Source organism: Felis catus, chromosome B2, assembly GCF_018350175.1.
Source record: "Felis catus isolate Fca126 chromosome B2, F.catus_Fca126_mat1.0, whole genome shotgun sequence".
NCBI lineage: Eukaryota > Metazoa > Chordata > Mammalia > Carnivora > Felidae > Felis > Felis catus.
The window spans coordinates 120,849,701-120,876,942 of record NC_058372.1 but is presented as its reverse complement, the minus strand read 5'-3'; the positions used below and the strand labels follow the sequence as shown (position 1 = coordinate 120,876,942).

The 27,242-nt window shown below is 41.5% G+C and overlaps 1 protein-coding gene across 2 annotated transcripts in view; it reads left to right on the top strand.

Moving 5' to 3' along the window:
* SGK1 (serum/glucocorticoid regulated kinase 1) overlaps positions 1-27,242 on the top strand; it is a 113,379-nt gene that overhangs the window by 1,260 nt on the left and 84,877 nt on the right. Inside the window, exon 1 of one of the 2 annotated variants that reach the window (XM_019831273.3) lies at positions 3,167-3,229. The exons of the other annotated variant lie outside the window; for it this stretch is intronic. Coding sequence (XP_019686832.1) covers positions 3,182-3,229 — 48 coding nt within the window. The 5' untranslated portion in view covers positions 3,167-3,181. Of the gene's footprint in view, positions 1-3,166; positions 3,230-27,242 lie in introns of those variants that run through there. 2 annotated transcript variants of the gene reach the window in all.

Below are 27,242 nucleotides of genomic sequence, written 5' to 3'. Positions count from 1 at the left end.
GTCCTTTCTGTCCTGTGCCTGACACACAGCCTTTCACTTAACACACCTCCAGCAGAATGCAATGAATCACATACCGGCCCAGACCACCTCCCTGCACCAAATGGGCCATCTGGGAAGGCAGTGCTGAGAGCAATAAGTCAGGCCTGGCCAGAGGGCCAGCACAGGCTCCCTTGGACTGAATTCTCGTCAGTAAAACCCAACCTTCCCGTAAGTCTCATGGGTCGAGACGTATGCATTAAAACCAAAGCAAAACACCCTGTCCTTACCATCGCTCCTGGAGACCCCTCAGCACTGGAGACTACAGGCTGAACCCTGACAAGTCGGTACAACTTCTCAGGGCTCTGCGGTATTCCTTGGTGTTCCCTGTAGTCAAAATATTTTTTTCCAAGGAATGGGCCCTCTGTGAAAATGGATTTCCAACACCAAAAAAAAAAAAAAAAAAAAAAAAAATTTTGCTAATTAAAAAAAAAAAGAAGAAAAGAAAAGAAAAAAAGAAATGAAGTCATAGCCCATAATTCAGTGCTTAAACTCTTCACTCTCTTTTAATTAATTAATTAACTTAGTGGTATTGGGGGGGGAGGGGGACCAGAGTGATATTTTAGAAGTCCTCAGATATTTTTTATCCACCAAGTAGCTGACAAGTAGAATTTCTTTTTTAAGCTGTCATTTATCTTCTTTGCTATCAAAATGTATGAATAGGTACATAAGTAATCATCTGGTTTCTTTTTGCTTAAAAGCAACATTTACCAATAGTCTTCAGTTGGCACCTCTATTGACCTTGAATTTTGCAAAGAACCAGCCAGGTGTGTCTTACTGAGTACTTGGCAGAGAGAAAGAGGTCTATACCAAGATTTTCTGGCCGGTAGCTTCATCTGCCTTCTAACCTGGGTTTATCAGTCGCTGGAGATAGAATCAGAAATCCCACCCCCGCCCCCACCCTACTGGTCTCCTTACCCCTCAAGGACAGCAAACTCAGCAGAACGTGACTTTGTTGGAAGTCATGAACAGCCCCAAAGATAAATTCCTTGATTCTTGTCTACTGGTATACAGGTTCTCTGTTCTAAAAGTGCATTTCATTTTGTACCATGACTTTTGCTTTGGGCTTTGCTTTTTTGTTTTGTTTTTGTTTGGTTTTTAATCATACAGCCAGCAGGTAAATAAACGTGTAAAACATTAATACTATGCCGAGGTAAATCCCACCTCTTCCCCAATCTTCCCCAGAAGTAACTGTTGCTACCATGTTGATGTTCATAGTTTCCAGCCTTTTTCTATCCATTTACATACACATTCATATACTAGAATGTCTTTGTTTTCAGCTAAGAATAATCCATTTTTCCTATATTCTATTGTTGAAGTTCCACACATTTCTGCATATTTATTTTTAACCTAGATGGACAGTCTTACAAAGTGAACCTTTGTCCAATGCCCACATAAGACCATGAATAGATCTTAGGAGGGAAAAAAAACATAGGTATTTTAGGGCTTACGAGAAAGGCTGAGGTCTGGATCCATATTGTTATTGCAGAAGGCTTAAATAGTGCTTCTGATGCCCCTGAGACATTCCAAAGGGAGCATAAAGAAGCTCAAGGAAAAGGAATATTGACGAACTGCCCCATCATTCATTTAGGAGAGTAAGTATAGCCACCATTCATTGAGTGCTTCCTATGTTCTAGACGTTAAGGGTCAAGTACTTTACGTGTATTATCTCATTTAATCCTCACAGAAACCCTATGAAGGAAGAGATGTTATTAAATGTGCAAAGTGTGGTTCAGGGAGATTAAACAACCAGCCCAAGCTGACGTAGATAAAAAGTAGCAGAGCTAAAATTTAAACCTTATTTAACCCAAAGTCTGTATTCCTAATCCAGACTTTTGATTTCAGATCGTCCTCCCACCTTTTTTTATTTTCCACCACAGAATCTTTTTTCTTCCAAGTGAAATCTTTGTGTCTCTACCTAATGCATCAAACCTACAAAGGCGGCCGATCCTTAGCAGACAAGTCTCTCGAAGCTCCTTTCCAGCCCACAGTCGGAAGACAGGCTTGGTGCTCTTCTCCCAAATCCTTTGGACTTACGCTTGCCACTCTCATGTCTTAAAAGCTCAACCAAATCAGCTTAATTTCATTTAGTTGAGAATTGCTAAGCTAAACTCCATACGAGTCCTACTTTAATTCTCTCCGTGTTAATGATAAGTTAGCATTAAATGCCTATGGATTATGTTTTATTCTCAGAGCCTCTAAAAATTCACTTAAGATGAATGGGAAAATGTCCTTATCAGTTTTACTCCCACAATCCAAGAGCTTTAAAAGTTATCAATCTCACTAAAGAAAATCCATCTTCATGGATTTAAAGATCTGTTCATAGTTCAGATTCTTGCATTATGAGTCAGAAAACACAGACAAATGGTATTGTCTCCAACTTGATAATCCTTTTTGGAAATACACCGGGTATGTAAAAAAAGACTTCTATAGCCATAATTATGTTGTCTTCTGTAAAATTTCAAACGCTAGCTAGCCATATAGAATTTTGGATTTGGAGTGAACCTTAGAATGACCTCATTGACTTCCCTGTTCCAATGATGAGGAAACTGAGGATCACGGAGGTGAGACACGTACTCAGTTTAGGACGAAGCTAAACATTCCTCACACGTTGGGTTTTCACTTCCAGATCTAGCATGCTTTCCTCTTCACTGTGTCCTCTAACTAGTTCAGTGCCTTGTCCAACGCCTCGTCCGTTTGTTTTTTAAACAAACAGAGTAGGAACAAAATCCAGCTCTTGTCTTCATAGAGTTAACCACCTCGTGACCACCAACTTCGACGAGATACTTCTGTCTGGGCTCAGTATCTCCCGATTTTGTACATGTAAACAATTCCTCACATTGTATTCATTTAAGCAATTCCTTATGTTGTGTTGCTCTTTACTAATAACAAATGTTATAATAGGCATCGCTTATGCAGAACTAGCATTGCTGGGCACTGTTCTAAGAGGTTTTAAGTATGCTACCTATACGTAAATTCTCACAAAAATCCTAAGGTAGATGCTGTTGTTATTCCGATTTCACAGATAAAGAAACTGAGGGGTACGGAGGTGGAGAAAATGGTGCATCCTGCTAGTTAGTGGCAGAATCAGGGTTTGGATCCAAGAGCCTGGCTCCAGTGTCCATACAGCCTTAACCACTAGTACATGCTGCCTGTTGGCGTTAACACCCAGCGTGGTCGGAGAAGTGAAAAGGTAGGACTATGACTGCCCTGGGGTCCTCCTTTCTCTAAAAACGTCAGGGAACGGAGCAAAGGTTTTCAGCCTGGTTATGATGTTTACTCTGGCAAAGCTGAGGGGTGAAGTTTAGCTCCTCTGAACTGGTTCCGTGAACAGCGTTCCCTTCCGAGCATTTCCCTTTCCTGTTCTATTATGTCTGCTTAAAGCATTGAATTAGAATGATGCTAAAGGTCCCCTTCGTATGTTAGCCATTTCATGTCTCCCCAGAGGGCTAACATTTACTGGGCTTTTACTAAGGGTCGGGCACTATTCAAAGCACTTTGCTGCTGTAATCCTCACAATTATGCCCATCTTACAGCTAAGGACACTGAGCTTCAGGAAGGTTAAGCAACTGGTCCAAGGTCATAGGGCTATGAGGAGGGGCAGCAGAATGCAAACTCAAGAGGTCAGCTCTAGCCCCACCAGTCTTCCATTTGCACCTCTGGAGTGCGCTGCCATGATGGGAACACTGCGTCAGGGTTGGCTCTCCCCAGTGGAAACTACCGTGAGGATGATCCAGGCAGGATTTTGTGTGGAGTTTCTGGCCATAGGTTTGGAGAGTTAACATTTTCCAAGTGACTCCCAAGGGTAATAGGAATGATTTCCAACAAATCTGAAGTCTCCAAGATAATATTTGGTCATACTTCCTGGAACCATGGGGAAGACTCTACTGGCTTCTACTGTGCTTTCTTGAGAAGTAGCTAAAATCTGAGATATTTGAGTCCTTCTTGTGTGCACTCCAACAGCAGAGCACATGGTCCTGCTTCCCGCCCCCCGCACTGTAATATCAGGACTGTTTACTCACCTGTAGCGCCCATAGAGCAGGAAGGTCCTCAAGGACAGAGAACCCATTACCTTGTTCACCATATCCTTTACTTGTCAAACCAAATTTGTTAAAGTATATACCAAATGAATGAATGAATCCTTTTGTTAACTTGTCCCTAAGTCGTTTACTTGCTCTCTTTCTCCCCCCGTTTTCTTTCTTGTAACAGAATTGATAACTTAGAATCTCATGCATTTTAGTTTCCTCTCTGTTTGGATATGGATTATAAATAAATGAAGACTTTGAAAAATAACTTAAATCGGGTTCAAGGACAAGTTGTCTCTATGCTTAATAGCCGGCAGGTGCCTAGGAAACTTGAACCCATCTTGTTTGCTGATGCAGTGCCTACACCACAATTCCTTTTCTATAATGTTTTTCCTGTTGGGCCAAACAACACAGATATAGTAAGATTGACTAATCATTTTTATTTTATGCTAATATAGATTTGACTTCAGCATTGTATAATATTTGCGTTCTCCCACCTACGATTTTCAAAACCCCGTTCCAATTATTATTTTTCCTCATTTTTCAATGTGGTTTTAGGAGCCACAGAGGGTGAAGAAAAATCAGAACTCAAGATGCTTTTTCCGCTTTGGTCTCCGAGACCTTGGGGGTTTGGCCTGGAGCAGGGGCAAGTTTGGCTGGCAAGGTTTGGTTGTGCTGGGGAATTCGTCTCCGGTCCCACAGAATGCGGGTGCGAAGGCACACTTTGTCATCCGAGCAGTTCTCGAGAAAGCCCTATGCTAGTTACGCTCTCACTCGGCTCCAGAGCTTGGGAAATGTTTTGAATGGAAAGTATAGCAGAGTTCCTTGAAAGTTGCCTTTTTTGAAGAATTAGTGCCGAAGTGCCATATATAACACTGGAGTAAGAAATATTTCTGAGCTCACCCACATTTGATGATCTACTTAACAAGATAAAGCAAAACCAAAATGGGGGTGGGGAACCATTGAAACGCATGCCCCCATTTGAAGAGGTCTGATTAGAAAAACACAAAGGGAAGAAGTATGAGGATTGCATCGATAGAAAAACTTAATTAGTAATTTAGGTCAAGCTAAAGATAGTTCACTGGAAGAAATACTGTGAAGGCAGACTTTTTCAAGTGTCTTTTTTTTTTTTTAATGCTCACTAGTTTTAAGTTTCAGGAATAAGTCCCACAAAATTAAATAGTAAAGATCAACATTCTTAACATTGGCAGATAAGGAGAAGACTGACTTACCAGTAGGATGCTGCTCCCTGCCTGCTAACTAGAGCCTTAGATCTCAGCTCGCCCGCTTGTCTGAGTGTGGACTCACTGGCCTCTCACCGACACCAGGATGGGGACCTTTCTCCTTTCCATGGGGTTTAAGAAGGTTAAGTTCACAGGGCAAACAGTTTCCCCAAAGAGCTTTAACTCTTTGCACAACCTCTCTGGAGATTCATGACCTTCCTGCGGGGAGGACCGGTCCGGCCCTTATTCTCAGGTCACCCTCCTGGCCCAGCAACAAGAAGGTAGGTATAGCGATGCACCCCTGCCCTTGGTCTAAGGGCCATCCTAGCGGGCGGGTGGCCAGATGTCTCTGGCAGACTGCAGAGTTAGGCTAACAAATTTTAAAAGACTACGTGTGGGATGAAGAAGAGGGTGAGGTGAGGGAGAAGACAACAGGAGAAGCGGACAAGGCAAGTTAGGTGCTGCTCTGGCTTCCTTCTGTAGCTGCTCCGCACTGGGAGAAAGAATTACTATTGTAGTTTGCTTCCTCTCACACCTATTGCTCCCCAGCATTGTAAAATGAATTCATAAGTATTTACAACAAAGGGAAATGAAAATCGAGGCTGTAACTAGGGCGGTAGGAGAATCTTCCCCCTTGGTAGTGCGAGATGCCAAAATCTTACTCTAATTGCTTTACACCTCCTGCTGTGATTTTCTTTTCTGGGAAGAGTCCACTTAGCTATTTTTATAGTATTGGGGTCACCTTGATCTATTTTCCCTTCCTAGGTCAGGGCATTCACCCAAAATGCCATTTGCTTGGGGAAATGACTGACCATGTGGTTCTTCCCCTTCTCTCCTTCTCCTCGTCCTCCTCCCCCCCTCCTCCTCCCCCTTCTCCTCCTCCTCCCCCTCGTCCTCCCCCTCTCCATCCTCCCCCTCTTCCTCCTCCTTCTTCTTCTTCCACCTCTCATCTCTACAGGACAAGTTCACTTCAAGGTAATAGAGACAAAAGCCTGAAGTGAAATATTCCTAGATTCACATCCTATAGAAAATAGAACTCTTGTTCTCCTAACCCACGGGCTCCAGGAATATCTTTCCATTTCTGAGTCTGTTAGAGTTGAACTCAGCCAGACAGATCAAGATTTTACTTTCTAGAAATAGCCAGGTGAAATGGTTCCCCCAATAGTTAAAACGTTTTAGGACTTAAGTCCGTGTAGGACCAACAGTAAAATATACCAAGGGGGCACCTGGGTGGCTCAGTTGGTTAAGCATTCGACTCAGTCTCAGCTCAGGTCATGTTCTCACATTTTGTGACGTTGAGCCTCAAGTCAGGCTCTGTGCTGACAGTGCAGAGCCTGCTTGGGATTCTCTCCCTTCTCTCTCTGCCCCTCCCCGGCTCGCGTGTGCTCTCATCTCTAAAAATAAATAAACTCAAAAATATGTACAGAAATAAAAAAGAATAATAAAATATACCAAGGAAAAAAACTTAAAGTTAATAGTTTGGGAATTAAAAATACACAAGAATATGTATTTTCAGTATTTATTAGTCACAAATATAATCTTTTCCATAGATTTTCCATAGATCCATAGAATGATCTTTCTGAAAATCGACTGCATTTCGTTTGAATCCTGAATCTTTCTGGACCGGTACTAATTGTGATGGTATCGCAGCAAAAATTTATGCGAAAAAAAGCTATGAGTGTATAGCTTTAAGGGTGGTTAAGAAGAACAAGGTAAGGCTAAATAGTCGAACAGTGCAGGGGCAGTCTAAAAATAGACACATTAAAAATGAACTCTCTCTCTAGTCTCACATAGTTTCTCTGAAACCTGGAATAGAAACTTCCTGAGGGCAGGAAGGCAGAGGGCAGAGGACCTGAGGGCAGAGATCAAGAAGATATGTTTAATGAATCCATAAAGAGAATGTAATCAAGGGGCTTGGGGAAAAGGCATCATGTGTAACTGTAATAGAATTACCTGGTTAAATAGGGTATTGACAAAGAGGGGAAGTAAGAATTAAAATAAAGCCGAGCATGATTTCCACGGCTTCTAACTAGGAGTATTTGACATTCCACCAAATAAAAGTGAGAAAGAATTAGAGCCTTATGCCTTCATGAGTTACTATACTCTAAAGCAGATAATAAAGTGACGTTTTTCTTTAGTTAGGCTAGGCAGAAACTAGATTTGGGTCACACAACTTCTAAACTATCTTGATGATTAATTTGGCATTCTTTACCACGAGATGTAAGTAATTAAAAAAAAATTGTGATAAGTTGGAGGGCTTGATTTAGGAATACTCACATCTTTTACATCAAGTGTACTATGATTAACAAGAAAAGGGGAGTGAAAATATGAATAGTTTACTGAAGAGTATGTTTGATGGCATGATAAAGCTTAAAGAGTTAGGAGATATCAAAGACGTGTATAGCATTTCACTCATGGAGGGAAATCACAGACTCTAATCCATCTTTAGGTAAGAAGCGAGAAAGCATCTCAAAGCCATCTTTGATTTTCACAAGGCCATTAAGGTTGTGCTAGCTTGTTAGGGCTCCCATAACAAAATGACAAACGGGAGGGCTTGAACCACAAAAATGTATTGTGTCACGATTCTGGAGGCTGAAAGCCTGCGATCAAGACGTCGGTGAGGCTGCTTCCTTCTGAGGCTGTGAGAGCGGGATTTCCTTCCAGGCCTCTCTCCTTGGCCTGTAGGTGGCCATCTCCTTCCTGTGTCTTTCCATCTTCCGCCCTCGGTGGGCGTGAGTCCAAATTTCCCCTTCTTATAAGGACAACTTATAAGGACCTTTATAAGGACACCAGTCACACCTCATTAGCGCCCACCTCCTCTTAACTTGATTACCTCTCTAAAGATCCTACCTCCAGACACATACTGAGCTTCTGGGGTTAAGACTTTAACATATGTTGGGGGGTCAGGGGCCATAATTCAACCTGTAACAGAGGTTTTTCCTTACCCTGGCAGCTTCATTTACATCTTCAATGGAAAATCCCCAATAAAATGGACTCCTAAAGCAGAAATTTTCACTTAGTCAAAATTATTAGTAAGTCCAGGGAAACAAGACTGCAGAAAATCCATAACACTGGAGAATTTCAGGTGAGACAGACGTTCGGCAGGCAAGAATATCTTAAAAAATGGTCCTAAAGCTGGCACTGTGGGTAGAACTGGGGAAAAATTGCTGCTGAGTTTTTACGTAATAAAGCTTGAGGCGCTAGATGGCTGATAGAATGTCTAATATAGCATTTAAGAGCTTACAACTCATAATAACCATGTGTAAATGAATTTCTCCAAAGAATATCGATATAACTGCTTTCTCTTTCATCCACTTGAGCTCCAAGATGAAATGTTACATAAGACCTAGGACCTGGAACTTACTGTATACAGGGCCTTAGTTATCAGCTTTGGCAAAACAGTCATTTCTAATGGTTTTGTCTCTTAGTCAACTTTTCTGTGAAAGGCCCACAGTCTCACACCACCGCTAATAAGCTGGGGTAGCCATTTCTAATAATTAGTCTTCTAGCATGAAATGAATGCTTCAAATCAGGCCTTTGAGAGTAACTGTTCAGACTTAATCTCAATCAGATGGAATTTCAGAATGTGTCATTTTTTTCTGTCTCTTATCTTGACAAGTAGTGCTTGCATTATACATTTAATTCGTTTCCAAAACTCAGAGCCGTGAATATTTCTAACAATGCTTCCCTTCCTAAAATTATTATCCCCGAAACAGCAGGTTCAGACTAAATGTTGAAACTCACCCTTTTTTGGGGGGGGGAGGGGAGGTGATTTCTCATCACCAACAGCCAACGTGAATTCCCAGTTGGAATTCCCAGTCCTTTTTTTTTTTTTTTTTTTTTTTTTTTTTTTTTTTTAATGGCACCTGTCAATCTGTAATCACACATTGAACAAATGTCCGGAACATAGAGGTGCCTGGGTGGCTGAGTCGCTTCGGCTCAGGTTATGATCTCACAGCTTGTGAGTTGGAGCCCCACATCTGGCTCTCTGCTGATGGCGTGGAACCTATTTGGGATTCTCTGTCTCCCTCTTTCTCTCTCTGTCCCTACCCTACTTGCGTTTTCCCTCTCTCTCTCTCTCTCTCTCTCTCTCTTTCTCTCTCTCTCTCTCTCTCACACAATAAATAAATGAAGAGTAATTGTTTTAATGTCCTTAACATTAATTAATATCCTCCTACACCATGATCTCTTTGAGGGAAGGGGTGTGTGCCCTCCCTTGCTCATAAATAGATCCTCCTCTGAGCTTTGCACCTGGAGGGTATCAATGTATCCCTATTGAAAGCAAAAGGCAATTATGAAATTCTGATGTAAGAGGGGAGAGAAGAGAGGTGTTAACACTAAAAACCCACAAGTCCTTTAAATTCTATTCCGTTGTGTTTTGTTTTGTTTTAAAAAGAGGCAGATGCTAAGACTTCAAATCTGAGACACATTTGTATTCCAAACGGCTTTGCTTTTGAAGTCATCGCCTCTTTTATCATTTACTACTCCCTGTGAGGAGGTCCACATGAGAAATTGCTCTTAAAATTTCGCAGTAGGTTAAAGATTTTTCTTTTCTAAAAGAAATCACATTTGGCATGGTAGAATCCCACAGGTTTGCCTCAGTTGCCAGGAAACGCAAAGCTAAATTTAAAGGTATATTTCCATGAACAAATTAGACAGAGCTTTAGAAATAACTTCCCAGTTGCTAAATTTGGTTTTAATCTTGTATTTTTATTTTAACTCTCTTGTTATGTGTATCTCATTGTAAACTGCCTCAGATGTTTTCAAGTCAGACAGCGTATTATACGAATGTATTGCTATGGTGATTTAACAGCAAACACAGAAGAAATCTAGTCCTAAAATATGAAGTTCTTCTTTACTAGCTTTTCGTCTTGAAAATACTTGCCTCAGACCAGATGCAATTGACAACTGAATCAGACAGAGCTAACTTTTAAACCGTAGGTTTATTATCTCAGATATAAAACATAGGTCGCTTGGACTCAAAGTAAACTCTAGGAATGTTTTCTGCTTGTCCCATTAAAATACAATATTCCAAATTTTGTCTAAGTGTACCAGAATTATAGTATCTATTGTTGCATTACAAGATAACCGAAACTTAGTGATCAAAACAATTTGTCAGGGTGCCTGGGTGGCTCAGTCGGTGGAGCGTCCGATTTCAGCTCAGGTCGTGATCTCATGGTTCATGGGTTCGAGCCCCACGTCAGGCCCTGTGCTGACAGCTCAGAGCCTGGACCCTGCTTGGGATTCTGTGTCTCCTTCTCTCTCTGCCCCTCCCTGACTCGTGCACTGTATCATTCTGTCCCTCAAAAATAAAAACAATGTAAAAAACATTTTAAAAGACCAATCAGTTTGTTTTTCTCATGCTTCTATAAATTAGGAAGTCAGGTTGACTCATCAGGATGGTCCCGTTCCATGTCGTTGGCTGGCTTATTTCTCAGCTGCGCTCAGCAGGTGGCTAGGCCAGGCCCGTGAGTCCCAGAAAGCTTCACTCTGATATCTGGAGCCTCCTTTCTCCCCTTTTGGCCTCTTTCTTTCTCCACGTAGCTTGGGCTCCTTCACAGCATCATGGTCTTAAGATAGTCGGATATAGAAGGCTACTGGCTTTCAAGACGATATGCTTCAGGAGAGGGGTGGAAGGCACACATCTTATAAGGCTCTGTGTTGGAAATTATACAGTGTCGTTTTCACTGCATTTGATTCCTCAAGAAAATCACGGGGCCAGTTCACATTCAAGAGAAGAAATAAACTTTGCCTCTCAATGAGAAGAGTGGGAAAATGAAATTATTGAATGTTTCTATTGGTTCCACTAAAACATAGCATAATTTTCCAAAATGTACCCAGCTGTAGTGAATTTATCTCTAACCTTTTATAATCCCAACATTTTCAGTTACATTCAAAAAGTAGAAACACCCAAACCCTCATAGGAGAAAGATGTTAAGAACTTCTAATGTGGGATCGGACAAACCCAGTTGGACTCTTACCTACATTACGGACAAGCTTTGTAACATTGCGCAAGCTATTTAATGTTCTGAGTATATTGGCTTATCTGCAAAATGGGTTTAATAACAACGCATAACTCATAGAACTGTTGAGAGGATTAAATGACAGAATGTGTGTAAAGCATTTAGCCCTTGTATCCGGAACATATTTAGCACCCAAAACATGTAAGGCGTTATCAAGACAGCCTCAAAATTATGGCTTAGCTTTTTCGTCTGCGATTGTACACTTTTTGCTGTGGTATTGGTCGTGATTTTACTCATGAGTCTAGTTGTAGATGTGCTGCTATTAAAGTCTTTGCTTTTGGATTTTATCGTTTAAAGGTGATTTCTCAAAAGACCTCCTCATGGTCAGCAGGCTTACACTTTTATTGAGTTATTTAGCGGTTTCCAGAGACTTAGGAACTAGAGAACATAATTAATTCTTCTTCTGTTGATACTTGTCCCTGAGCAATGGCAATGGTCCGGCTTCATTGTCGAAATGAAGGATTGTACAGGATCTTAAATCGAACGATGCCAAATTACTTTGTATAGTTGTTGTTGTTGTTGTTGTTGTTGTTGTTGTTTTCCTTCCATGTACATAAAGCCCTGAGGGAGAAGCAGAAACCCAAACCCTTATGTCCAGCATACGATCAGTTACTGATGAGATTCTATCTGAACGTAATGCCAAGCCTTGTTTTCTAATTTGTGCACCACCCAGTCAAGACCTGAAATCCATCTGAATATTCAGAAGCACAACCCCTGTCACTCATGAACACTCTGAAATAATCTTTAAAATCTTTCTATTGCTCCACTTTCATGAAAATATTTCTTACGCCAGACTCAGAAACTTGCGTGGCAAGGCATTCTGTCCCTAGGTTTTCTTTAACTCTAAGATCAAGCTCTTTCCGAGGCCTTTCCTTTGTCATGTGGACACTTATCTATCATTATCTTGCTTTCGTCCCTTTCTGGGCCTGCCTCCCTGAGGCCCACCCCCTCCAGGAGAACTCAGTCCTGGCTTCTGTGACTCAGCAGTATTTAGGTTTTCCTCTCACCTCTGGGCTATCTCTTTGTTTCCTTTCAGCCTCTTCCTGTTCTAGCCTTCTTCTAATGTGGGAGTGGCTCAGCCTCCAACCTTGGTTAACTGGCCTCACTTCCTCTTACCACCTTTTTCCCTCTTTTTCCCTCTCACTGTGGTCCTCCAGCTTTCTCACCTCCCCACACATTCTTTCCTTTCCCTTCCCCTCCCCAGCAACACACTAAGTTCATTCATTCCCAGGCTTTAAATGCAATCTGTTTATCTTTCCTAAATGATCCGTTCACTGAATGTCAGATCTCTGTTCCCATTTGTCTACCTGTTGAAATGTCTCATGGACACCTTAAATTAACCCTATCCCAACCTGAACTCTTGATTTTCCTTCCCACCTAATTCGGTTCCTTCCCTATTTTCCCCATTTCAATAAATGAAACTTCCATCTACTGCTCTGTTAGAGCCAGAAATTATTATTCCTTCTTCTTTTCTTCCAACATCAATGCAATCCATTAACACATCCGATTGAATTTACTTCTAAAATAGATTTCTTTTTATCTCCAGGACCTTTAATAAAGCTTCTTTACTCTTGTCTCTACATCTACTCTTCCCTGCCTTTCTTCTCCTTAACTTTCCCATAAAGAAATCACAGCGCTTTTTGACAGATTAACAACTTTCCCATAGTAGTAAGTTTTCTTGAGGAAACAAGGCAGTAAAAGAAGGAACCTCTCCAGAGCCATATAGAGAAGTGGCAAACTTGACCTTAGAAGCCAAGTTCCTTCTTTGTGGCAATACGTTTTTTTTACTCTCAGATTTCTACTCTTTTGTTTTTCTCCTCTCTTTCTTTTCTTTTCTTTCTTTATTTTTCTTTTCTTCTTATTTTTTTTTTTTGAATTGAAGCATTTTATTTTGTGAAGAATCGTGGTATTTGGGGCTGTCTTGAAAATAGCGGATGCTGGGACGCCTGGGTGGCTCAGTTGGTTGAGCGTCCGACTTCGGCTCAGGTCATGATCTTATGGTCTGTGAGTTCGAGCCCCTCATCGGGCTCTGTGCTGACAGCTCAGAGCCTGAAGCCTGCTTCAGATTCTGTGTCTCCCTCTCTCTCTGACCCTTCCCACTCATGCTGTGTCTCTCTCTCTGTCAAAAATAAATAAAACATTAAAAAAAGAAAAGAAAATACCGGATGCTAATATGCTTCAGTTTAAATTATGTTATTCATCCCCATCTACCTTAGGGCAAAAACGTCACAGAGATTGGAAAAGTCACCCCAAACCTTGTCAGAAGGAAATGGCCTAATTCTTTCTCTGAAACAAAAATAAACAGACGTATTCAAACATTGAGTATTTCCAGACTGGGAATCTTTTTTTTTCCAGATTGGGGATCTTTTTAAAGTGATTTACTAAGCCAAAGTATAATAATAATGTGAGGGGCCATACTTTTTATGAACTTTACTGTTTGTCAACCGACCACTTTGGATTTTGAAAGTCCTCCCTATTCTGGATACATCCAGCATATTTGACCTTATCCCTTATGCTCCTTGGCATAACTCTCCACCTTTAGTCGCTCAAGAATGAACTGGGCCCCATCTCATCACTTTTACTGTTCTTCCACCTGATAGTTCCTCCTTTGTTCACTCCTCATCCTTACCCCACACTTAGCTAAATTCTACATATGTTTCTGTACCTAGCTGTCAGTTCCACGTGACCCATAGAGCTTATCCAGGTACTATAATTTGCATAGACTTCTTTCTTCAAATGCCTCTTCAGCTTTCAGTAAATACTGACTCATAGTACTCTCCCTTTATCGAGTGGTCATAATATACTCACACAAGTAGCATTTTCAGAGCCTTTCATTTGGAAAATTGTCCAATGATGGTTTTTCTCCCTCGTGTCTCCCAACTCAGGAATTCAGGTATCCTTAGCTTTGGTTTACCAACGAGGATGCCGAGCGTCAGACAGGTTAAGTAACTTTCCTCGGTCACACAGATAAGAAGGCCCACGACAGCTGACAACATTTGAGCTTCTCTTTCCATTACATCGCATCACTTCTCTGGCAACTGCTATGGTTTGTCGCTGGACCATTCCGAGCTCACTGTCTATTACCATAGGAAACGTCAGAAACTTGGGATGGAGTTTTGTTTTCATACTAGCCTTCTCAGATTCTTCAGTCGAGGAGTAGAAGGGCATCTTCTTATGTCAAGTCTACCTTCTAAATAGCTTCTGTTTCCCATTTCCATTCATTCACTGACAGTCTGCACTGCCATTTCCCTAGTTCAGGTCACCTTTAGTCTTCTCTGGAGAACGGCCACCACCTCCTAGCTGGCCTTCTGCTGCCAATCTTATTCCACAGAGCCCTCCAAACGTCTAGAAGAGCTTTCTGAAACACAAGTTGGAGCATGATATCCCCGTGCTTAACACATTTCAGTGGTTCATCATAGCTCTCAAAATAAGGTCTTAATTCCACTTACACAAGGTACCTTGAGAAGTCAAATCCGTAGAGACAGACAGAAGAGTGCTGGTTTCCAGGAGCTGGGGCTGAGGGAGAGGGGAATGAGGAGTTACTGTTTAATTGGTGGGAGTTTCTGTTTGTAAAGATGCAAAGGTTCTGGAGATGGATGCTGGTGATGGTTGTACCCGAACATGAATGTACAAATGTTGTACATTTAATCATGATTGAAATGGTATGATATCATGCATGGTTTCTCACACTAAAAAAAAGTAAAACACACTTTATTAGATGGGAAATGGCTAAAGAAAAATATAGATAAGAAGGGGGTGAGGGGGGGTTGTGAGATAGGAGACCAGAATAGGATTCACTGCTATCGGATTTCTTGCTTGTTTTTGTTCAGGACCTGAGTTCCATGAAGATTCAGAAAGACCTAAACCTTCCTTCTGATTACCAGTGGGTTCAAAAGTAGAGCTTTTGAAATGCGTACTGCTAAATTCCCGAGAACTGGGTGCCTTTATTCCTCCAGTGCAGTCAATAAGAAATCCTCAAGAGGAATACTGGCATCTCAAATTGTTATTCAGACCTACCATTTATCTTTCCTTGTCCACATTTCAGTTTGACATAAACGCTTCTCCACTGTGCGTCATCAAAGAATTATGAGACCATTTGAGGAAGTAAAGATGACTAGTTTTTGAAAATCAGATAATTACATCTGAGTTATGTCTCCGACGTCTCGATAAATCACCTTAATATCGATGCTTCCTTGGGTATGGTTTTATACTATTTACTTTTCATAACTCACAAAAAATAATCCGTGTGGATTCCAAGCCCAATTGTAACCTGTTAGAAAGCGATCTGACTTCTGATCTTTTGATATTAAGATGCAAGTTTTTATTAAAGTAAACATCATCAAATCTTGAGGTTTACAGGTTTGATATCAAAGTTCGATATATCCATTACAAAAACAAATGGTTTTAACGTGAAGCTTCTATCTTATCAAGGCTGTTTTGACTTTGTAATGTCAACCTTACAGCCTAGCTGGTTTTTCTTTTCTTTAATGGTAGCATGGCCAGTAAATAAACATACATCTTCAAAAACTTTTGTGTACCTTTAATCTAAAGTTTCCACCATTTAGGGACAGTATGAGCAGCAAAACCTCGTGAAATTTTGAGTCTAAGACTCCTTTACAGTGTTATCTTAGTTAGTTGTAACTATTTACGATCTTAAACATTTACAAATCTTCCCCAATGAAATGGAAAGACTTTTACAGCTTATCAGAAACTGGCAAGTTATGAGCCATCTTCTATTGTCTATATATAGTATAAATTGCCAGCGCTAATTCTTCAAAAATTAAAAATATTACCTCCTTATTCTCACCTTCCTCTGAGACATTCAGACAGAAAACACGAAGCTTAGCTGAAAACACCGCCTAGAGAAACACAAGTTATCTAATTTGGGAGACAACATATGACTCAGAGAATGAGCTTTGTGGCCATGATGCTATCATTTAATTTCCCTGTGTAGGTCTTCCTGTATTCTTTCAGATGGGAAACATTTGACATTTTGATCATCGTGAAGATGTATTGGTAATACTTCTAAGATTCTTAGAAAATGGAAATATGTAAGTGACTGCTAAATCAGAGCCCTTGACCGAATACGTGGCCAGTTTCACGTATAAGGTCAGCTATACCTAGTGCTAAAAACTTTTTAAAGCCTCTTCTTTCATAATTTCAATGCATTTTATATTCTTGTCATCCCCCCCCCCACCGCCTCCCACTTTTCTGTAGCTCATCTGGACCCCCTCAAAAGGTTCCTTACAGGGCTTTCCACTACCTGTCTCTCCTCACTCCAAGCCATCCCACATATGGCTGAGCTGCAGGTCAGCATTCAATATGCAAGTGACAGGTGTGGGACCGGCTTGCTCACAGAATTCATTGCAAACCCATAAGCTAGCGCCTAAGGTTCTCAGCAGCAGAACCCCAGTCGGACCTTTCCTGCCTTCCCGTCTTCTTCCCTGCATGTTCTCTGCAATCATCTATTTGTTCGTCCCGATGTATTTACTGAGGACTGTCTGCTGAGCACCATACTGTGTGCTAGAAGCAACGATGAGGCAAACCAGAGCAGTCCCAGGCAAAGTTCTGCTTAGGCAAAGAGCTGAATGGGAAGAGGTGGGGAGTTTATGAGACAGCATCTAGACCGTGAGGCTGGAGCAGAGAGACTGAATTCAGGGTTAAGTTTGAGAGTAAAGTGAAAGGAAACAAACACCTCAGTAGGAACTCATGTTTCTCCTTAAGGAATCATGCTCTTACCCTAAGCATGATGAGAAACTCTGTTTAACAGAGTGGCAGTTCCCCGCCATTTCTCTCCCCCAAGTTGTTGCTTCTACAGATTCCTCAGCATGAACTACACTCTTTATCTCTCTGACTTATAACTATTATTCAGAAAACCAGTTTCTTTTTTTTGATTTTAACGTTTATTTATTTTTGAGAACGAACATGAACGGGGGAGGGTCAGAGAGAGGGAGACACAGAATCGGAAACAGGCTCCAGGCTCTGAGCCATCAGCCCAGAGCCCGACGCGGGGCTCGAACTCACGGACCGCGAGATCGTGACCTGGCTGAAGTCGGACGCTTAACCGACTGAGCCACCCAGGCGCCCCCAGAACACCAGTTTCAAATGCCGTCTTCTCCATGGAAAATTTCCTTCTCTCCCTAAACCAAATAGGGCTTTTACTGCAGTCGTTTATGCTTTTGTGCCTTCCAAATACCAGACTACAGGGTCCAACCCAGTAGCCACTAGCTACACATGGCAGTTGAGCCCCTGAAATGTGACTATTCTGAATGGAAATGTGCTGGAAGTGTGAGGTGCATGCAGGACTTTAAAGATTTAGTACAAAAAAAAAAAAAAAAGGAAGTACCTCGTTGATAATTTTATGTTGATTGCATTTTGAAGGAATAGTATTTTGGATGTGTTGGGTTCGATAAATTGTATTTGTAAGTAATTCCGTCTGCTATCCTCAAATAACCCGTCTGGGGTTAGCGGAGCATTTAAAATTACATGTGCGGTTCACATTTTATTTCTATTGACCCGCACTCTTTTCGACTACACCCCTCCTGCATAGTGAATGTTTGTTCAGTTATACATCTGCTGATCGTCCCAACGGAAGAGAACACTAGCTCAACCTCACTATATTGTTTAAATTCTTTGCCGTTCTCTAAAGGGGTTTTTTTTTTTTAAAGCGGTTTGCAATTTTAGTATACTACCTACTTTCCATCTGAAATGTGCAGCCAAGATTCCACAGTGAAAATAACGGGTAGCGGATGGGGACAGGTTCTTGCCGGGACCCTAAGAAGGCTGAGGCACTGAACATGTGGTATGACCATGGCAAACGGAGTGGCCCATGACTGCTGATTCAGAAGGTTTCTCTGTTTCCAAAACAAGAACTTTTATTGCAGTGTGTGGAAGGAGCATTGGGACAAGAGGGTCCTTGTGGTTTCTGATTGTATCTGTGGAAAAAATCGGCAGTTAAGGTTTAAATTAAACTGGCATTAAAAAGAGGCTTTGTAGTGACTATGTGCGTTTTAACATCTGTTGCTATAACTAACTGACACTGACTACTCTGAGTGATGGTTTCTGAGTGATGGAATAAAGTGTGGTTTCCTGCTTATGAACATTTTCTAGTGTTAGCTCGATCTTCCTTGATGATGAGACATAGACCACGGAAGATGATTAAAAGTAGAGAAAACAGGGGAGTCTGGGTGGCTCAGTCGGTTGAGCGTCCGACTTTGGCTCGGGTCACGATCTCGCGGTCCGTGAGTTCGAGCCCCGCATCGGGCTCTGGGCTGATGGCTCAGAGCCTGGAGCCTGCTTCCGATTCTGTGTCTCCCTCTCTCTCTGCCCCTCCCCCATTCATGCTCTGTCTCTCTCTGTCTCAAAAATAAATAAATGTTAAAAAAAATTAAAAAAAAAAAGTAGAGAAAACATAACACAGAGAAAACAGTATTAGGATACCAAGCTGTTCTGGTAGTTGGGACTCCCAATACCACATCTGTAACTTTATGGATTACTTTGTTTGGGCTGGCTTCTGGTTGAGAGCAAGTCTTCATAGAGGGCCCCTCATGCCAACCCTGCATATCCATTCACCTTTTTGTTAACGGGCCTTTGAGGATGAACAAACACATTTGTCATCGCAAAATGGTATGGGAACACCTCTTTGCCAATTAGAAAACTTGATTTCATGGAAACGATGTTTTACACCTAGAAATGATGCTTAGTTTCAAACTTCTCTGAAGCTGTGCTTTCTGTTTCTCTCCCTTAGGGGTTTTTGGCTTCAACCAAACTCATCTCTACACTGTCCCTTGAAATGCTTGCCAATTCTTCACGTTCATCTCAGCCTTCACCTTGCTCCTGACCAAGGGTTCTCTCTGAAGGGCTTACAATGAAACTCCCCTCAGAAGGTTGTCAGATTGCTCCTGAAGATTAAGTAGGGAAAGAATTCTCATACTAGCCCCTCCCATAGGGCAACAGCAGCCCATAGCAGCCTGCCCACATGCCAGGTGCCTACTTGTATTTCAGTGGGTGGTGGCCAATATGACAAAGTCATTTTAGTGTGTGTGTGTGTGTGTGTGTGTGTGTGTGTGTTTTCCTCAGAAGGAGCAGAGTGTGGCAGATGCCTAGAACAAATAACCCTACTGTGCTTGTATCTGTGAATGGTGTTTCTGTTTATTCCCAAGCTCAAAGAAATTTTGTTAGAAATAATTACTCAAGTGCAGTTATGGGATGCCGGGATAAAAACGTGTTTGTATATTTGTCGTTGAGCCCAGCACATTCTGTGGAACGACAATGGGAGGTAGTAGGTAAAACTCTGAGAGGAGTCAGACCTGGATTCTGGATCTTACTTGCCGTGTGACATTAGGCAAGTCAAGCAACTTTTCCAAGCCTCAGTATTTTCCATCTATAAGGGGCAATAACTGCACAGTGTCGGGGATACCATAAGCCTTCAACAACAGAAAGCTTCTTCTAGGGTATTGGGCCATTGCTGTTGGAATCAGTGGTAGAAATTTGACGTTGTTTTTACTAAAATGAGTCCTTATTTGAGGACTCATTTGTGAAATATTTGTGAATCTAGAATGGGGAACCATGGGACTCAGACTCTGTAACCTCGGATATTACATCATTCATAAATGATCGCATTTTACATAGTCAATGATAATATGTGGCACCCAAAATCCAATTAAAGCAAAGCAAAACAACTTCTCAGTACATCATTTGGATTTTAGGATATTCGGTAGCCAATAGGATGGCCTTGTGGCAAATCAGTGTAGCCTTTAATAATAATGCACATTCGCGTAAACCTGGTGTTTTCACAAGCATTATCTTTATTAATCCTCACAATGACTATTCTGTCCTACAGGTAGACATCTGAGAGTGATGATGAATGTGATGATGATTAGGGAAAAGACGAGAGTAAGATCACCCTGGTGGAGGAGAGGTTGCACATGTAAGAAAGCACAAGCCGAGAAGGCCAGACTTCTTGGTTCTAATTCTCAATCTGAATGAAAGGACGGGAGTAAAATCTAAGATTAATTAGGTGCATATTAACGGTCACGTATGTTGTTTGGTCCTTGCAGCCTCCCAGTCAATTACTAGAATATTCCCATTTGGTAAAGGAGGATGTCAAGGCCCGGGGAGTTAGTAACATGAGGAAGGTCACAACGAGTATCCAGCTGGAATCCAAATTCCAGCCTGTCAGATGCCAAACCACCGTGTCATATGACCAACGTGCGCCTGTTGGAACTTGGGCAAGCTGTTTAGCTTAATCAATGTTCATTTTCCCCAGCTGTCAGAAGGCTCTAAATGATCCCTTGGGCCCCGTTAACCTCTGACCTTCTAGTCTGGGTCAAATGTTGTCTCTTGCCGGCCAGTTTTCAGCCTGTCTGATCGGAAGACACTCCGCGAAACCTTTTGCCTTGGTTCACCTTGCGTACTATTTTCTCCGTTAGAGTCAATCCGGAATCAGGAAAAGTGGGTGGCACCCTCATTCTAAGAGCATTACAGGTGAAACGGGCAGGTCTTCTTTGGAAGGCAAATGCTTTTGCAGCTCCTTTCTCTCAGTCAATCCGAATGCCCTGCCTCTGATATTTATTTTTCAGCAGATTTTGTCTCTATATCACTTTCAAAAAGATTACTGGCCTTTAGTAAAGTTAATTGTCTCCCTTTTTACTTTTCTATTGTGTGTGTGTGCTTCCACAAGCGCCTAACAAATAATAGCCATCAAAAATGTTCAAGCATGGGGCATCTGAGTGGCTCAGTTGGTTCAAGCATCAGGCCATATGCCTCTTGATTTTGACTCCGGTCATGATCTCATGGTTCCTGATTTTGAGCCCCGTGTCGGGATCTGCACTGCTTGGGATTCTCTCTCTCCCTTTCTGCCCCTCCCCCACTCGCACGCTCACGCATGAGATGTAATTTGGCTATTGCCATTAACTGGAGGAAAGAGAGGATATCTGGGCTTCAGAAACCCCTCTGTGATTTGAAGGAGGAGGGGAAGGACGCTGAGGGGGGAAAGCATGAACTGTGCAAGGCCTGGGGCAGGGATTCTCAAAGTGGGGTCCCTGGAACAGCAACATCAGCTTCACCCAGGAACTTGATAGAAAAGCAAATCCTGGTTACCAGCCTGAAACTACTGAATCAGAAACTCAGGAAATGGGGTCCAGAGATCTGAGTTTTAACATGGCCTCATGTGATTCTGATACAAGCTTGAGAACCACTGCCTCGTGGAAGGCCATCTATGAGGTGGGAGGGAGCCCAGGCGATGGTGCTGACCCCAGGGCAGGGGCAATAGGAGCCCCTCTGGGCCCCATTTATGCAATGCCTCTGCCATTGGTGTTCTGGCCTCGCTGGGAGAAAAGTGTGTGGAGCCTGGGCCCAACCCATCAGAGTACTGTCCACCTACAGACCATGTCCCCTTTAGACCATGCTCCCAGCTCCCACCTGGGGTCTTCTGTAGCAATGGCCCCAAGCCCTCTTCCAGTGACGGTCCTCCTAGGGGGGACCCCAGGGCACTACTGGGAGGCACGGTTGGAGTTGGGAGCTTGAGCCCCTGGCAGTGTGGGGGGGAGTCCGATGACTTGGCTAGGGGCTCAGGAAGCCTGAGGTGCTATCATAGAAATCTACACATGTCTCCAAGACAAATCCCTACTCACAGTCTTGTCTAGGGGTGACCCAAGTGACCCCGGTTCCAACGACCGATCTGTGAGAAGACGCACTTTTTTACCCCCTCAGAAATCTTCTAGTCTTTGAGAGGAAATCAAGAAATTCTATGAAAATTGCCTTTGGTGTACTTTTGAAAGAACAGATCATATTTTTTCCGTTTGCCTTTTTATATACTGTAACCCCAATCAATCATTTAAACAACCATTCTGAGATAGACCGTTTTTGCCAGGCTGTTATAGATAGAATGCTGAAATAAGGTCTGAAAGCCTAGGTTAACCGGACGATTAATATCAATCGAGCTTGAATTTGAGAGTAACTTTCAATTCCAAGTGATTAAATTCTCTTCTAATCAAGAACTAAAAAATATATATATATTTTTTTTCACAACATGCCAGCTCTGGAAATTCTTGAATATTTAAAAAAAAATTTTTTAAACTTTTATGTATTTATTTTGAGAGAGAGAGAGAGAAAGAGAGAGTGTGTGTGTATAGAGGAGGGGCAGAGAGAGAGGGAGAGAGAGAGTCCCAAGCAGGCTCCATGCTATCAGTGCAGAGCCTAATTCGGGGCTTGATCTCATGAACTGTGAGCTGAAATCAAGAGCAAGGTGCTTTAACTCACTAAGCCACCCAGGCACCCCTCTTAAATATGTTTATTAAAAATTTCTCTATTTCCAGGAAAATGGGAAAGAGCAAATAACGAAGAGCACCACGGCAATTTTAGGACCGGAAAATCTATTCAGTTCTAAGATTTATTGGTTCTCTTCAGATTAATATGAAATAACACCTTTCCTCTTTTAGAAATACATTTTTAAAATATTTCAAAGCCTACATCCTTCTCAATTAATATAATTGTATATAATTTAATGAAATAAAAGAAAGCAGAAACAAAATTACGTTAACTGGTACCTGAACACATACAATATCCTTCAAGATAACTAGACAGAGGGACCTAAAACAGGCATAATTTCTATCTAAGAACTAATGATTAGAGTTAAAAGGTGCCTCGTTTTAAATGAAGAAATCCGTTATACTCATCGCCAGTTGTAAGGGATAATTATTATGCTGTTATGATATTTTATATTGGCTCCATATTTCAGCTCAAGTTGCTGAAGTCTAGAAAAAATAATTATAGCAAGCAATTGCATGAAGTGTATACCAGGAAAGGTAAAATTCAAGGGAGGAGCCCTCCACAAGCCCGTGCCTGCATGACAGCATCCAGAGTTGGGTGCATAGGACACACTTTAAGTATGCATTTCAAAGGCATAGCTGGCTGATTTTGAAGTCACCTCCCAGCTTTGAAGTTATTTTCGTAAGATTCGCTCAGTAGCTTTGGGAGATGTCGACAGTAGCATTAGGCGTCACAAAATGATAATGCCACTTGTGCATGTCAAAGTTTGCCTTCTTAAGGTTTCAGTTCTTGAGTCTATGCCTAAACAGCATAGAATGTGTTTTGCCCGCTAAAATCACACCGAAACATTTGCAAAACTTTGCACAAGGCTAAAGCCATGTGGCTGAGAGAGGATGCCTCGCGTGGAAGGGGAAACACCAGTTGAAAGTTTATAAACTCTCTAGTCTTATCCAAGTCCTGATCTGGCCGGATGACTTCAAAAAAGCATCAGCTTCGTCTTCTATGAAATGAGAACCATGTGAGTAGCTTTGCTCGGTGAATGAATATGTATCGGGGGGCTTCCGGCTTAGTCTAACGGTCCACAAAGTGGAAATATCATTTATATGAGCCGCAGTGAGGCTCTGGGAAGAAGAGTTATAAGAGCAAATAACATTTTAAAGAGCTCTAAGGAAGTGACTCATTTAATGTCTAGTACTAAAAAATGCATTATTTTGTCACTCCATTTTAGGGAGTGAAAGGTTGGTCAGGTTTTCTCTTTGATGCGCCTCTTTGAGGGGCAGCTGCCTTCACTAAAAGAAGGCCCCATTTAACTTTTGGTATACGGGAAGCCCAGAGGTGCCTTGCTATCACTTCATCCATTAATTCACCGCTCACACAATAGCTATTTAAATACTGGAAAACTGTTGTGATGGCCTTCCTGAGTTTTCATTTCCATCTTTCTTGTTTGATCCCTACATCAGCCACATTTCTCCAGAGGAACAGAACCAGCAGGGGATATAAAGAAAGTTATTGGTTGGGGCGCCTGGGTGGCTCGGTCGGTTAAGCATCCGACTTCGGCTCAGGTCATGATCTCACGGTCGGTGAGTTCCAGCCCCGCGTCGGGCTCTGGGCTGACGGCTCAGAGCCTGGAGCCTGTTTCGGATTCTGTGTCTCCCTCTCTCTCTGCCCCTCCCCTGTTCATGCTCTGTCTCTCTCTGTCTCAAAAATAAATAAACGTTAAAAAAAAAAAAAAGTTATTGGAATGCTTTGGCTCGTGTGACAGTAGGAAAGGCAAGTCTGAAATGTACAGGGTAGCCCAAAAGGCTGATCCCACAATCTTGTGGCAGAATTTCTGCTTTCGCGAGGAGACCTCAAGGTTGTTCTTAAAGCCTTTCAGCCAACTGGATGAGGTCAACCCAGATTGTCAAACATAAACGCTTTCAGTTATGGTAAACCGATTGTAGATCTTGAACACGTCTATGAAATTCCTTCACAGCAACACATAGATCAGTGTTTGTTTCATTTAATAAGCAGGTAAAATGGTGTAGCCAAATTGATACCTAGGACTGACATAATCATCATCTCTTTCCCCATTCTATCCGCTGTGGTTTGGGTGTTTCCTCGTTTGCTGCTACCACTGTTAAAATCAAAAGAACAAGTCTAGAACCAATATTCCATGTTCAGTTTAACAGGACAAAGAGCAGTGTATCGCCTTTCTTGCTCTGGCCTCAATATTTATGATGGCACAGCCTCATTTAACTAGTCCAGAAAAAACTGAATTAGAGTAATCCTATAAGGCTTACAGTAAACTAAAATCCCTGGGACTTTTCCTACTTGAACTGCTTCCAAGCCAGTATCTCTTATTCCACAATTAGGAGGAAAATAATTAGTGAGTTGACCTGTCAGAGCTGAAGTGCAAAATAGCCCAAGCACATAGTTTAACTTTATTAGCATGTGTACAAGTTATATGTGGGATTAGGGTATGTCAGAAGTGAACTGTATCATAAAGATCTTGACTTCTCTCTGCCCCTATTTGCCAAGTGCCTACAACTTTCTCTGAAGCAACCCTAGTGACTGAAAGTTTCTTGCCTCCTCTGATAGCCAACTTCACTTTTGAAAAGCAAACTGAAATACTGCAAAATTAATGACCTTGATAACAGGCGTTCCTCATTTTATTACACTTTGTCAAATTGTGCTTTGCAGGTACCGCGTTTTTGTTTGGTTTGGTTTTGTTAATAAATTGAAGGTTTGTGGTGTGGCAGCCCTGTCCTGAGCAAGTCTGTCGGTGCCACTGTTCCAACAGCATCTGTTCACGTCGTGTCTCTGTGTCACATTTTGGTAATTCTCTTAACACTTCAGACTTTTTCGTATTGCTATACTTGTCATGGTGATCTGGGATCTGGGATTACAACTAGCCGAAAGCTCAGATACTGGTTAGCATGTTTTAGCACTAAAAGCATACTTTTAAAAAGGTATGTTCGATTTTTAAGACATAATGCTACTTCACACTTAGGCTACACTGTAGGGTAAACATAGCTTTTGTATGCATTTGACAACCAAAGAAATTCATTTGACTCGCTTTATCGCGACATTCCCTTTATTGCCAAGGTCTGGAACTGAACCCACAATATCTCTGAGGTGTACCTGTATATGTATATTACAATGTAATGTATATTACATTTACCTGTATATGTATATTACATATACCTGTATATTACATATATGTATATGTGTAAATGTATATTACATATATGTATAAATGTATATTACATTTCCATGTATATGTATATTACATATATTACATATAGGTATATGTATATACAATGTAATGTATATTACATATACCTGTATATGTATATTACAATATAATGTATATATTACAATGTAATGTATATTACATTTTACATACTTAGAGGGAGCTCACATGCCTTCCTGTACGATCATTACCTCTCAATGGATGAGAAAAGACTCAGAGGTTAAGTTAGTTGTTCAAATCACTCATCTAATACGTGGTAGAAACAACTCTTGGAATCACGCCTTCTAACAGTCCTGAGACACAAAAGCTAAAATTGTAGGGGGATGAAAATGTTGGATCAGGGCCTTAAAAATGTAGTATGATCTAGATTCAAGGAAAGTGGAACCGAAAATGGGACGGTGAACTCTCCAAAGATTGGGTCTGCTCATTCATTCGGACCTCACAAGGTGCCAGGCGCGCACTTAGCAACTAATCCAACAAATTATTTGCTGCACTTGATCCATGCAAGACACTGCTTGGGGTGACAAGTGACACAAAGAGGAAATGGTGAAGAGTAAAGTTGATGGTTTGGTGTAAAATGGTCTAAGAACTCCTACCCCCAAACATTCTCATAGTGGCTTTTGTGTGTTTTCAGGGAAAAGTGACTTAGTGGGCAACAGCTATAATGAGACCAGTTATTTTTCAAGAAGGTGATAACTGAGAATACTAAAGCGTGATATAATCAAAGAGGCAAAACTAATACCAATGCATGGAAAGGCAAGAAGCACCTGAAGATGAAATTATAAGTGAATCATTGGCCACCACCCAAGTCAAATAAATGTCAAAAGTAAATAAGTACTATGGAAAGCATTGGTCCAAGGACATGTTAGGAACTTTACTGGAGCCTTTGAGGTCTCGTACCCTCCCTCAGAAAAATGAATACAGCAGTGGTGGCAAAGAAATGAGTTTTACGACTGAATTACTCAGGGGAATTCTCAGGGTATAAATGAAGACTTCCTATTTTATGTATGCGTTATGAGTTATTTTCTCCTAACCCTTCTAGCATGACATTATGGCAAAAAAAAAAAAAATTCTATATATTTCCCATGACCCCAGGAGGGGAATGTACCTCATGGTAATTATCCATGAAAATACATACTAGCTGGAGTCATTAAAGAGTGCATGAATCATGGTGCTATATAACATGATAGGGTCACATGAGAAGTTTGAAGTAGAATGGGGGTTCAAGGAGGAAGACACTTCATGGAGTTGTAATGAGCATTTGTGAAGACGTTTTAAGAGCCAAGTTTTCAAGTTTGGGTAAGATCTGGCCTAGCAACACTGAGATGAGGCGAGGAATGAAAGGCACCTCTGTTGGCAAGAACACATGAACCGTCAGAGGCTCAAAAGACAAAAGATACAGGTTTTGTTAGGAAAGGACCAAATAATC